Here is a 14,793-nt window from a genome sequence, read left to right on the forward strand (position 1 = left end):
AGGAGCAAGTGGCGCGTCGAAACGTCTAACATCAAGGTTGGACGCATAGTTTTGCTTAAGGAGGACAACGTTCCACCCTTGAGATGGCAGCTTGGGTGCATCCAAGAAGTCATACCCGGCGGGGACGGAGTCATCAGAGTAGCTATGGTCCGTACAGCTACGGGTCTGATCAAGAGAGCCGTCGCCAAGCTAGCCGTTCTGCCCATCGATTCCGAGAGTTGGAACCTTACCTCTTCCAACGGGGGGAGTATGTTCGGAGCAGATCGCCAGCGCCTAGTCATGCGCGCATAGGTGTACGACGGCACCTGCATCGCTATCTGCTTATCTTTCGCCTTCTTTCTTATACCCATAAAGCTGTCGCCTATCTATTCAGCAACTACTTTGTAAGCCTGCATATGTCTATATGAAGATCTTGGAGCCAAGCTTTTCACACATTCACAGTCCGTCTGCCGCTCCGAATAAACGCTATACATTTTAATATAACCTATTCGTGCGTTATTAATTATAAATATAAGGGTGGCATATTTGTTGTCTTCCCCACAAACAGGTAACATTGTTGAATAGAAAAAGCTCTTGAAATAAACGCACAATTTACATACACCCAAAAAAAAATGATCATAGAAACTAAACTATTCGTACATTAAAACTAAACTATTGAGTGTCAAAAATATCTTGATAAGATGCGTATTAACCTTATGACACCGAAAGTATTAAACTGAAACTTTCGAAGTTATCAAAGTTAAACTAACGAGTATACAATTTATACTCACTCAGTGTACTGAAATTTATGCTGATAGTTTACTTTTTATACTATTTAGTATAAAAGCTATCCTATGTAGTCTCCGTTTTATACTATTTCGTATACATATTATACTAATCTAGAGAGCCGTAGTATACTTTTTAAGCTATTTATCGAAATCGTTAGTATACATTTTATACTATTTCGTATAAAACTTATACGATTTCCCCGTTGCCTGTAGTATAAAATTTATACTATTTTGTTTTTCGTGGTATCCCAAACCCAATAAAATCAAGTTGTATGTTGTTTTTCTTTTATTACTATTTGACATATTATTTTGTTATTATTTCATAAATATTCATATTTTGCGCAACACACAACTCATGTTTTTAGCTCCTTCGTGTTTTTTTTATATTCCTTTACCTAACACGTATATACAGACTAAAATAAGTACAAGCAACAAGAGTAGGGGCCGTGATTGCGCGGTATCACCGCAAGGTATTGCTTAGCGCAATGGTAGCCACCTAGGCTGTAGCTTCTCTCCTCTCATTCTCGATGCGACGCAGCGTTCGCAGTACACTCGCTGCGTAGGCTGCCGTCGCTGGCCGAACTCTTGCCCCGGTGGTCTTCATCAGCATTTGGTGATCAGACCCGAAGCGGTGACATTAAAATAGGACATGCTGATCGTCCTCAACAATCCCACTGCCGGACTCTGGACAACCGTTCTCCGTGTCGTGTCCGAAGCGCTTAAGGAAGCTTCGAAAGCAACCATGTTCACTCAGCGCCTGCGTGAGGTAGAAATCTACCTGGCCGTGCTTCCTATTTACCCTTGCGTCCAGCGTCCAGCGTCCCTTGCTGGAGTTGTCCCAGGCTGCCTGCCAGTTGTCGACGCTCTGCATCCTGGCACTCCTCTTCACCTCGGTCTTGGTTCTGTGGCTCCCGCACCAGTTCACATAGGGGAACTTGGCCTGCAATGACGAGCGCTGCGTCGTCCGGAAGGCACTCGCTGTTCTGACAGCACAAAGGCGGTACGTCGAGTTCGTTAGCTCCTTCGCGTTATGCATCTGTACGCGTGCGCAAAGCACTTGCATCTGAAAATACACAATACACACAAAATTTACCAACAGGGACAATATAATATTGATTTTTTTTAATTTTAGAACAAATATTTTACTTACATGTTGACTCGGCACAAAATTCACAAAAATGCGGGACCAAACTCACCGAGATAAATCATCACAATAATCATTAACGCGTCAAACAACGCCAACTCCGGTAGCATTTTCTGTGTTCGTATACTCGCTATTGTCCTGGTTTTACACCAAAATATATGTTCGAATATTCGCTATTGTCCTAGTTTCACACCATGAAAAACTATTTAATGTTCAGTATACTATTTATACTACTGAGTCTCACTCATATAATAATTGGTATAAGCTTAATACTATAAAGTGTTGGCATGAAACTATTTTGTAATAACTTGAAACTACATTTTCTTTATACTATATTAAGTTTTTGTTGAAACCAAAAGTATAAATTATAAACTAAATAGTCAAATATGACTAGTTTAAAAATAACACTACAGGTTTACGCTTTATACTCTTTGGTAGAGCACTTACACTACAAAGTATACAGTTGAAACTAATTAGTGTTGAGTTAATACTTACATTTTTATACTAACTTTATCATACTTTTAACACAACGCTTATTAAGTGTATACTTTTGGTTTTTTTTTTGGGTGTAGATGACGGCTAAGCAATGTTTTAAATAAAACCAGTGGATTCGCGAAGTTGCATATTTACTCCTGCTTCCTGAGCAAACAGTCCGTAAAGTTCGCCTCCACCTCTCGCGTCAGCACACCCCCCTTGTTAAGGTTCTAGCACTTCATGGTTTTGATTTCTTTTTATACCCGTTACTCGTTGTATACTAGATTCGTCGGAAAGTATGTAACAGGCAGAAGAATGCGTTTACGGCCCCATAAAGTATATATATTCTTGATCAGGATTACTAGCCGAGTCGATCCGTCTGTCCGTCTGCCCGTCCGTCCGGATGAACGCTGAGATCTCGGAAACTATAAGATCTAGGCAATTGAGTTTGGCGTGCAGCGCAAGTTTGTTTCAGCAGAGTGCCACGCACACTCGAACGCCCACAAGCCGCCCAAAACTGTGGCTCCTACAGTTTTGATGCTAGAATAAAAAATTTTTTGTTTTTGTTCTCATCAATACCTATCGATTAACCCAAAAAAAATTGGTCACGCCCACTTTAACGCCCACAAACCGCCCAAACCTGTGACGCCTACAATTTTTATGATAGATAAAAAATGTTAACTGAAATGTATTGGTTTCGTCAATACCTATCGATTGATCCAAAAAATTTGCCACGCCCACTCTAACGCCCATGGCGCTTAAATCTGTCTCCCGCCGGTAGGTGGCGCATATTAATCTTGCTTTGCTGCTTGCATATCTCCGTTTCCCTTGGGTCCCTTTAGCTGAGTAACGGGTATCTGATAGTCATGGTACTCGACTATAGCGTTCTTCCTTGTTTACATTATAAATTTATTGAGTAATATATTTCGGAGTGCACCGTCGATAACTAACATAATATTAGCTATTATGTATCGACTTATCACCTGGGAAGGTGCGCACATCAGCATAACGCTGGCTGTTCACGACTAAAAACGTCGCAAGGGCTCTTGCAATTGCACATACAATTACAAGACTGATACTCGCCGCTAAAAAGTTTATAGTAGTCTATAAAACTGTCGGATACTGCACGAACATTTATATATGTATGTTTATAAGAAAGGAACCGTGTTCCGACAAACTTACCCCCCTCCTTAAAGCCTGGGCGATGACATCTCGACGCTCGGGATCCTGGGCTTTGGAAAACATTATATTGGATATATATATAAATATACGTATATAAATACGGCTGTTCTTAAATATACCAATTCACCTAAACACAAAATATATAGATTTATTATGCCTGAGGCATGCGACTTCTTCAACGGCTGGTGGAAAGACTCGTCTTCTCTAATTGTTCATCATGACTCGCACTTTATCTATTGTTTCGGTTGGTTTAAATGTATTTCAATGCATGTTTGAATGCTTCCAGCGTTTTTTTGATTTTCGCTGACTCTGCAATTGTATTATTTGAGGATATTGGTATTTGGTTATGTATAAACTCACATTAGTATTTGGCTCGATTAACACATTTATATTGCATTCCTACTTTTTCCGACGTATGCTATTGGACTACACGTCGGATGTCGTCCTTATTGTTGATCCCCTTCACGTTCTTTAATGACAATGGCGGCGCTAGTCCGACACATAAGATTCTTTCGAGCTGCGACTTGTGTCCTCCTCAAGGACTTTGGATATGGTGGCTGGTCCTGATGGCAGAAGACTACGTGGTCAACTACCCATTGGGAAAGTCGCCTTCCCTCAGAGCTGCCGGCTTCCGTCAACAAGACACCCAAATAGATTTTCTCCTTTTCCCTAATTGTCTAAGGTCTTTTATACCAGACTAGAGCTGTTACTCGGCAGCCGGTATGGACCGGATTAACGAGGTGTTCCCAAATAGGATTACTATTTCTCGATATCTGCTATCTTGGGAGTCAACGGCCGGCTGTACCACTTTGCCAGCTACCGGAGTATGGTTACCAGTAGGTCGATCGTGGCCGTTGTTCTGGCAAATTGCGTTTTCTTCTGCCTTTACAAGTCTGAGTCTGCTTAGTCAAGTGCACCCCTGCTCCCGGCTCGAAATTTGTCTTTGTTTCTGTTCGTACCCAAAGGTGCTCAACATGACCACAGCCAACAAATCAAGCAATAGCCAAGTTGGGAACAGTACCAGGCGCTCAGTAGCACCCACTGCATATGAGAATTGCTGATCATCATATTATATGTCTCATTAACTCAACGTCTCACCGACTCAACAATGCAGTCAGCACATTTTGCAGTGTCTGCCAAGCCAACTACACAAACTGCTACCACAATCAAAACTCCCTGACCTACCTACCTACTTTAGAATATAGCTTACTTCACTAATCATTACACTAAACTTCCATGTTCCAAATAGTATATAAACATGTTCCAAATGAAGAATAAATCACAATCGATTAATATCAACGCATCTCATAGCTCCGCTGTTCTACTTCCTACCTCTGGGAATAGGGCACGTAGTACACTATCTCCACTAGCAGCTTACCTACGTTAGCTCGACCTCAGAGCAGTTCCGCATCCCCTGTGGTCCGGCATCGCAGTAACCATCGTTACCATTGCCGCGACGCGATCGTTCTGCCAGCAAAGCGTCCCCGTGCCAGCGACAAGTGCTCATTACCCCCTTGTCCCGCGGTGTGACCCGGAAGTGTCTACTTCGGTTAGTCACAAACATTAGTGACCTCGACGTGATCCTTTAACAACAAAGGATCACACTCAAGCAACCCCCTTCCCACCAAAAGCTGAACCTCTGACTGGTGAGAAGACCCGTTAAGTTCACTACATCCACCCGCTCTGAAAACCATAGCTTATCCAGCTTCACAGGATACTCAGCTTCATCCAGCTTCACACGATACTCATCTTAATCCAGCTTCAAAAGCTGAACCTCTGACTGGTGAGAAGACCCGTTAAGTTCACTACATCCACCCGCTCTGGAAACCATAGCTTATCCAGCTTCACAGGATACTCAGCTTCATCCAGCTTCACACGATACTCATCTTAATCCAGCTTCACAGGATACGCTTCTTCTTCCAGCGCCACAGGAACTTCAGCTTAATACAGCTTCACAGGATACTCAGCTTCATCCAGCGTCACAGGAACTTCAGCTTAATCCATCATCACAGGATACGCTTCTTCTTCCAGCGTCACAGGAACTTCATCTTCATCCAGCTTCACAGGATACCCAGCTTCATCCAGCTTCAAAAGATACTCAGCTTAATCCAGCTTCACAAGACCCACAGCGTCATTCAGCTTCACAGGACAATCTTCTGCTTCCAGCGTCACAGGAGCGTCAACTTCATCCAGCTTCACAGGATACGCTTCATCTTCCAGCGTCACAGGAACGTCAGCTTCATCCAGCTTCACAGGATACTCAGCTTCATCCAGCTTCACAGGATACTCAGCTTCATCCAGCTTCACAAGATTCTTTGTTTCCAAGATACACAATATGTCTACTTCATTCATTGAGGAAACAAGTCACACAAGAATCGATTTACACAATCGATTAATAGACACCCAAAACGAGCTGCAAGGGAAAATCCAACAGCTCATTAAGAATTATGGCAAGGATTCTGTCCAACCGAGACGGCTAGTATTCCGGTAAGCTAAATCAGTTAAACGATTATTTGGCAGCAGTTTTGCGACTTAGATGAAGAAGTCCAGCAAGCGGCATTACCCACTGGAAGTGAGTACTCTTCACGAGTAGTAGCACTTAAGAAGCTGGTCGAAAAATGTCAGAATATCTTTCTGGACAACATGCCGACTGGACGCGGGCTTCCGAAGGCCCCGAGACGAACTTCGGCCAACAAAAGATCACAACGAGAGATCAAGTCAAAGGAGATTCCGCAATTGACACGGGGATCCGACAGTTCCAGAGAAGATTCAAAGAATTGCAGTCATCATTAACATTAGCGTCGAACGCCCCAACCGTCACCCCAGCCCTACAAAGGCACCTGGAAACAATGCTAGCTCAATTCCACACGTTATACGAGGAATACGAAATGAACCTGCTTCGAGAAAACGACGCGCCAATGAGCCTAAACTTGGCACTTCCGCCAATTAGCATTCCGGAGTTCAACGGCGAGTATCTAGACTAGCCACGGTTCCATGATCTCTTTGTGGAATTGGTACATAATAAAGAATATTCGGCCAGTCAAAAACTACGTATTCTACAGAGTTTGCTTCGTGGTGAAGCGAGGAACGTTTTGACAGACACAGCCTTCTCACAGGGTGGCTATAACGACACCTGGTTGCGTTTGAAGGCCAGGTACCAGAACGGAAAAATACTAGTATTCCCCGCTATAGCAAAAATGATAAGCCTATAGACGGCTCCTCGCGCCAACTGAGGGCCTTACATGACACTATAAAAAACTTCAGTTTACAACGAAGAGAGCTGTAAGATTTGTCACCAAGGACAACATAATCTTAGAGCATGTAGACGTGTCTAGCAAATGGACCCCAAAGCACGCCGCCAAGCAGTGGCGGATCTAGGGGGGGGGCGAAAGGGGCAAGCGCCCCGGGCGCCAAGTCTGAGAGGCGCTAAATCGAGTCCGACTAGCAATATATGTTTCGAGAATTCATATTTTCCCGCGGCGCTGCGCATGTAACGCTCCCTATAGAATACAAGTGTAAGTGTTTTATGATGTGATCAAAAGGAAAAGGGACGCTTGAAACGTCATAACAAACTTTCTTGCTTAGAGAGAGAGAGAGAGAGAGAGCGAGCAGTATACGTGTTAGGTTATGAACGCGTTTGTTTACATACATTCCAATCAAGGCAGTGTTTTTCTATTGCAACATTTAATCAAGGTACTTACGCTTCGATGTTATTTATCAAATATAATTCACTGAACCTTCCATTTCTTGATGTTCTAAAAATATATTTCTACTATTTCAAATTAGGCGTGGAAAACACAAAAATGAAACGAATAAAACCAAGTGGTGCCCAGTTCAAACAACACACCGAAAATTTGTCGAAAAAATTTATGTTAAATTACGTGAAAAGTCATAACAAGGAAACCTCAGACACCTCAAATTCAGGTGGAATCTTTATCAAAGGAGATTCCGGAGATAGAAAACGCTGGACAATCATCTGTTGGAATTGATAGTGAAAAACAAACAAAATACTCCTAATGTTATTCGTACAGCAAAAAGGGAGGGGGCGGAATTTTTCGCTTTGCCCCGGGCGCCAGCAACCCTAGATCCGCCACTGCCGCCAAGTCATTATTCAAGTAATAGCATGAACAAATTGTTTGTCTACAGCTCATAAGGTTCAAAACTGTGGATCACCGACCACTTGTCGAGTCTGCCAACGACGGCATCATTCACTGTTACACCAAGGACCGACTAGCAATCCAGTGACCGGCGCAGTAACCATTGCAGGCTACGACGACGTAGAAGGATATACTCTGCTCGCGACCGCCAAGGTATCATTACAAGGGGCAAACGGTCAACTACAAACATGTCGCTCTGTAAAAGATGGTGGATCACAGGTGAATCTTATCTCAAGGAAAATGCCAGATCTTCTATCTCATAAGGAAAGGTCACCGATTGAAATATGTGGAATCGGAGGAAGAATATAAACAGCAATTAGATCAACACTAAAGCTCTGATCAGTTACATCTGGGTTTGAAACACTAATAGAGGTATTTATTATTCCCACAGTCATTACAGACCAACCGTCAGTACCGATTGATACCGATCTTAATATTCCCGAGGGACTGCCGGAAGCAGATCCTGACTTTCGGCAACCTGGACCCATTGACCTAACCTTAAAGGTTGAGGTGTATTCTCGTGTAATAGCCGGTGAACTTCCTTGAACTAGGACCTTATAAGCCTTTGGCACAAGGCACTATGCTTCTTTATGAAATCACAGGTTATCTCAATAATGAAACCTCATCTGATACGGAAATCAACCCTATTCTGCTAGAAGACAGAGATAATCTTGCAGGACCAAACGCTGCTTATAAGCCAACGAAAGATAGCAAACGGCAGAATGATATTTCACTCGATGGAGAAAGGATTCATGTAACGAACTTAGCATTGATGGATCATAAAATAAAGGAACCGCCACAGTTGAAGGAATGATCCACCTCGGTCAATGATTTGTTAGGTGCTTCCTATAAAATTCGGTCAAGGGCTGACCGACATCACGACTTAATTGAGGGTACCCCTCAATGGGGGGGGGGGGGGGGGGGGGGAGAATGTTCGTACCCAAAGGTGCTCAACATGACCACACCCAACAAATCAAGCAATAGCCAAGTTGGGAACAGTACCAGGCGCTCAGTAGCATCCACTGCATATGAGAATTGCTGTTCAGCATATTATATGTCTCACTAACTCACCGTCTCACCGACTCAGTCTGCCAAACCAACTACACAAACTGCTACCACAATCAAAACTCCCTGACCTACCTACCTACTTTAGAATATAGCTTACTTCACTAATCATTACACGAAACTTCCCTGTTCCAAGTAGTATATAAACATGTACCAAATGAAGAATAAATCAGTTATCAACGCATCTCCGCTCAGCTCCGCTGTTCTACTTCCTACCTCTGGGAATAGAGCACGTAGTACACTATCTCCACTAGCAGCGAACCTACGTTAGCTCAACCTCAGCGCAGTTCCGCATCGCCTGTGGCCCGGTATCGCAGTAACCATTGTTACCATTGCCGCGACGCGATCGTCTTGCCAGCAAGGCGTCCCCGTGCCAGCGACAAGTGCTCATTGTCCCGCGGTGTGACCCGGAAGTGTCTACTTCGGTTAGGCACAAACAGTTTTCTTATGTGAATCTATATATGTGGAGGGCGTACGATACAGGCTCGATGTGATCGATGCGCACCGCATGGAATGACTTCGCAAAAGGAAACTGCGTACGACCATCGTTGTCTGTTCCGTGTATTTTAAAATTCTTCTCCTCCTTAAGCGCCATTTCATCAAGAGTCTCATGTTTTATCGGCTGAGCTGTCCAGGCTGATACCTTCCCTGCTGTTGCTTCATGTTAAAGGTATATTCTGTACTCTTGTATTCTTTAAGCTTGGCGCATGGAATCTGGACTTTGGTGTTTCATCTTTTGATCTAACTGGCGATCAATTAAATCATATTATTAAAGCTTTGTAGTGCTGCGCATGTTTTTCGCAGTATTTTTTAACCAGCGGCTCTCTCGGAGACCCTCCCTTTTGAATTCCTTTACGAAGTTAATGGGGATGTTAGCAGCAAGCCGCCCATCTGGGAGTTCATATTGTCCTTCAAGAGCTCGACGAATTTATCTTCAGCGTTTTTGTGCTTGAGCTTGAAATGCAAGTTGTGCATATCCGAGACATAATCGCTAATGGTTTCTTGGGGCCCTTGCTTGCATTTCATTAATTCCTTGACTTTCATGAGGCCACTCCCGGTAATGCAAAACTCCCGTCTCATTTCCTGGGTCAATGAGTAGTAGTCAAAAACATTCCGCCTTGTCCTCCATTATCTGCCAATACTATTTAGTGGCCGCGCCTGCCAGCTGAAGATGGAATTCACGAAAGACTTGTTGACGGCTGAGGTCATACAATTCTTGCAATCGGTCCACGTCTAATCTTACATCTTTTGGTCACGGTCCCTGAATTGATTTGTTCCGATCGATCTCTGGATGTAGTTGGTGATTTGGCTCCCTCTCGTTTGTTCTGGATTGTCTGTGGGACGGAGTATCTATCAGCCTGGCTGTTCTTAGCCGACGCATCTGGCTATTGAGCATGTCCTGCGTTACCGGTTCCAGAGGCGGAGTCTCTTGATACCTCAAAAAACAGTCCGTGGGATTCGGAACAATACGGGGCGGCGAGGGCAGTCCCTTCTGTTCGGGACTCCTGGATGTCGGTGACCGCAATTCTGCTATTTGTGCTTTCAGAGCTTCCATCTGGGCGCTCATACCACGCTGCATTTCGTTGCATTTCAAGAGCTCCATCAATCTTTGTTTACGCCGCTCATCAGCCTCTAAGTTGTCCTCCTCGTGCCTGTGAAATTGGGGATGCATACTTGATCTCCATTTCGGCGGTCCTAGGAGTAGATGCTCCCCACCGGCGGCTCCTTACATTTCAGTGGATTGGTCCAGATTGTTTTCCTCGGACAAGGTATCTACCTGTCCTGGGTTATTCTGTGCGAGCTCCAACGACTCTCTTTTAGGTGAGTCTCCGAGCCTTGGAGCGCTCGCACTCCGATGTTGGTGATTTTCACCGCGCGTTGTTGCTCGGGCCACTCTTCCGGTGCTGGGTCGGAATAAGACCTTCTTCTTGGCCCCCTTTATTTATATGGCTGGGCCTTCTTTTAAGGCCTCCGCTTTCTTTAATAAATTCTTACATTGTGCTTATTAAACAGGCACTACAATTACTTTTTTTGCGTTTAGTTGGATCAACGTGATTCCGTTCAAAACACCCGGTCAGCGAAGTAACCGCTGAATAAGTCGACAACAAAATGTTTATATACTTGGGGTATGCTTCTCTCAGCTCCTCAAGTTTCTCTTCGGTCAATAACCGTCCGATATTAAAGCCTTAAAAATAAAACAAAACAAATATCCCTAACTAGGGGTGTAAGCCGCTTCTACCCAACTGCGTTCCGCTAAACTAACATGCCCTTACTTTCCCTTTTTCTAGTCAGCTCAAATGTTCCAAACGGAAACTGGCTGTGTTTAGATAAGGAATCTGTCCAAAAACCACCTCCCGCCAGTCGTCGGAAAACAGGTTGTTTGACCGATCATTCTCGGGCTCCACAACCTTTTCCTATTTCTCTGGACTTGAACCAAGCAAACGACCTGACAAACTAGCCTAGTACGTTGTAGGGCGTCGGCCAGAGAAACTAAAAATCGTATTTACGTTAATTCCAACAAAAAGTCGTTCAGCACGTAGTTCTTGATTTAAGGGAATTCTGGCAAATTTGCCCATGAACAAAGGTATTGACATTGCCCAAAAATACATTTTGATCTAAACGAGAGAGAACAATGACCGTTGGAACGGTAGAGATGATAATTGCTTTTTCGGTCTTGTTACAGTGTAAAAGTGGTGAGAAATCTAGATGGAAGGTTTCAATATATAAGTTCACTAATTCATTTACAGTTATTCGTAGGACTGATTTCGATAACAAATATTGAACTCTTAAGTTAAACTGTGGATCATTGTCTATCCTTTTTGCTGAAGCTTGTGTAGTGATCAGGTGCACGGATATATATATATATATTCTTAAAAAAATGGGACAAACTTACCCTCTTTTTAATCCTGGGCGATGAGATCACGACGCTGCTGATCCTGGGCCTTGGGAGGCGTTACAATTGGCTTATATATTTATATACGTGCGATATTGGAAGGCGGTTCACAAAAACATAACATAAAAATTACGTTACACAAAAAGAAAACACTATTGCTGTATAGATATGTATGTACATATGCATCGTACATCGGGCTGGGGCTGGTCGGTGCATGTGTAATGTACTTTTCTGTGTCACTTTGCTGCAACTGCTTTACTTATGCTCCAATGTGAGTCACTTCTTTCTCCAGGGCGTGATGTTGGTCGCGGCGTCTCTGGACAGAGCGCTTGTAAATCCTAACGACTTTAAGGATCACCAGAACCAGAAGTGGTCCAACGATGAGTTTAATGGTCTTGTTAACATCTTGGAAAACATCCTTGTGGTCAACGATCTACACGGTGTTAATAACGTTGGCGGTGCTACCGGCCACCTTGGACGTTTTGCTGCCCATCTTGGGGTCCTTAGGCCATATTCTTGGACGTTGATGCACTATGGTCAGTACAAACAAGTGGCCCTTACGACACCAAGCAATGCTTGTTACGCGCGGAGCCCTAAACCGATTTGGGCAAATAAACGAAATCGCGGACATGGAAAAAGACGACATAACAATAGACAGTTTAAAATACATGCTCACATAGAATGGCTAGTAACATAGAAATTTACAAATTATTGGAATTATAATTAGTTGCATTAGGGCTATCAAACAGTAAGACGTGACACAGTGCATTATAGTCATCACAAAGAACCCGAAAAGGATCATGAAGGGCATAATTGGATCTACAAATTGGCAGGGACAACGGACGAAAACGACGAACTGTTCTACAGGGTACATTCCAGTTGAGGGAAGAGAAGGAAGGGAGAGTCAACATCACCATTAATTAATTTATGCAAAAACATAACTCCATGACACTTTCTACGATGGTTCAGGGTTGGTAAGTCCAGCAGGCGCAACCTCGTATGATAAGAGGGCAATCGACTTCCTGTGTCACAGTTTAAACCTCTCAAAGCAAATAAAAGGAATTGTTTTTGAACGGACTGTAACATATTTTGGTAACGGCTAATTTGAGGTGATTATATACATGAGCAATATTCCATTGACGGACGAATAAGAGAAACATACAAAAGCTTTGTTGTGTATGGATCATTAAACTCCCTTGACCAGCGCTTCATAAACGCCAGGAGACTTCTGGCTTTGTTAGTTATAGTAGATATATGGTCTTTAAAACTAAGTTTATGATCAAATAGAACGCCAAGATCCTGAACAGAAAAAATACGTTCAAGGGCGTTATGTCAGATAGAATAAGAATACAGAGATGGATTACTACGATAAAAGGTCATAAAGTTACATTTAGAATAGTTCAAATTCAACATGTTAATCATGCACCACGTATACAAACAATCAAGATCTAATTGAAGGTCATTATATGAATTAGGTAAACACATGGACAAACATAGCTTGACATCATCTGCATACATTAAAACAGTTGACGATTTTATGACATAAGGTAGATCATTAATCATTAAGCCAAAAAGTAAAGGTCCCAGGTGGCTACCCTGTGGCACTCCAGAAGTAACATTAATTATTTTGGAAATTTTATTATTAAAACAGACCATTTGAGTTCTATTAGAAAGGTAGGAAAGTATCCACTCTAGTAGGTTGGGTGGAAAACCTAAAAGGGACAATTTATAAATAAGAATCCTATGGTTCACTGAATCAAAAGCTTTAGAAAAATCGGTATAAATCACATCAGTTTGATGATGTGTCAGAAAACCTCTAGTAATTAAAGACGTAAATTCAAGTAGGTTTGTAGAAGTAGAGCGACATCTAGGTGAAATAATAGACCTGCAATGATGCTGCAACTGACAGGCAAAATTTTTTTCAAAAAGTTTAGGAATAGAACTGAGTTTAGCAATACCGCGATAGTTTGAGATATCGGACTTGTTCCCTTTTTTAAACAATGGTATAATAAAGGATTCCTTCCATATGGATGGAAATCTACATTGACTTAGGGACAGATAAAATATCAATGTTAAGGGAAGAGCAAGATAAGATGAACAATTCCTAAGAATACAACTTGGTATTCTGTCAGGACCCGGTGAAAATGAGAGCTTGAGAGTATTAGGACTCTGAAGAACATCAGATACATAAATTGCTGGTTTGAAGATAGAGTTCAAATGAGGAAGTGGGTATGGATAATCTTTATTAATGACATTATTGCATTTCGTATATGTCGATTGAAAAAAGTCTGCGAATAAGTTGCAAATATCATTATCATCAGATGCTACATTATTATTGAAGAGAAGGAGGGAAGCAGTTAGATTTTCGTTTAGAATTGACGAAAGAATAAAAAAGCTTAGGAACACTTTTGAAATCCCGCTTGCAACGAGATAGGTAATTTTTGTAACAGTCAGAATTGTACTGGAGAAATTCCACCTTAGCTGAACTATATTTGGTGAAGTCTGTCTGTAAGCCGGATATTTTGAACCGTTTAAAAAGTCTGGTTTTTTTATTCTTCAGATAAGATAGTTGACGGGTAAACCATGGAGTGCTGTAAGAATTCTTCATGGAGGAAAGAGGGACGTGTTCATCAAATAGACGGTAAAGGATCTCATAAAAGTAGCTAACTGCATCATCAACAGGAAGGTCAACTAGAAAGGACCAGTTTACTGTCGATAAAGATTCCACTAGTCTGCCGTAATCAGTCCTCTTAAAACACAAACTAGGCAGTACATTTATTGCAGTCCTAAAAAATCCATTAATACAGAGCTGAAGGGTAGGATGATAACAATCTTCAGGTAAAGATAGTGGCGAAATACGACTGACTTCAGCATCGCTACTATCAAAAACAAAGATTAAGTCAAGAAGACGACCAATATGATTGGGAATCGTGTTAACTTGCTGCAAAGATAGTTCAACAAGACCATCAATAAAATCATTTTGCATCCTAGGAATCATTGCTAATGAGTCCCTGCTCTCCAACCAAGAGATATTGGGAAGATTAAAGTCACCAAGCACAATAAGTTGGTCAGTTTCAGTAAGCAACAAGGAGATATAATGTATGGCGGACA

General features: G+C 42.4%; 2 protein-coding genes across 2 annotated transcripts in view; one reads left to right on the forward strand and one right to left on the reverse strand.

Annotated features, from left to right (window-relative positions):
- Window positions 1–14,793, forward strand: part of RpL10 (ribosomal protein L10) — a 208,065-nt gene that overhangs the window by 103,133 nt on the left and 90,139 nt on the right. The gene's annotated exons all lie outside the window — the stretch shown is intronic.
- Window positions 1,093–2,026, reverse strand: LOC139353025 (uncharacterized). The gene is made up of 2 exons (XM_070996092.1): window positions 1,918–2,026; window positions 1,093–1,830 (listed from the first exon to the last, which is right to left on the reverse strand). The coding sequence occupies exon 2, from the start codon at window positions 1,828–1,830 to the stop codon at window positions 1,405–1,407; it is 426 nt and encodes a 141-aa protein (XP_070852193.1). The 5' UTR covers window positions 1,918–2,026; the 3' UTR covers window positions 1,093–1,404.

This window comes from Drosophila suzukii, chromosome 3, assembly GCF_043229965.1.
Source record: "Drosophila suzukii chromosome 3, CBGP_Dsuzu_IsoJpt1.0, whole genome shotgun sequence".
NCBI classification, from domain to species: Eukaryota; Metazoa; Arthropoda; class Insecta; order Diptera; family Drosophilidae; genus Drosophila; species Drosophila suzukii.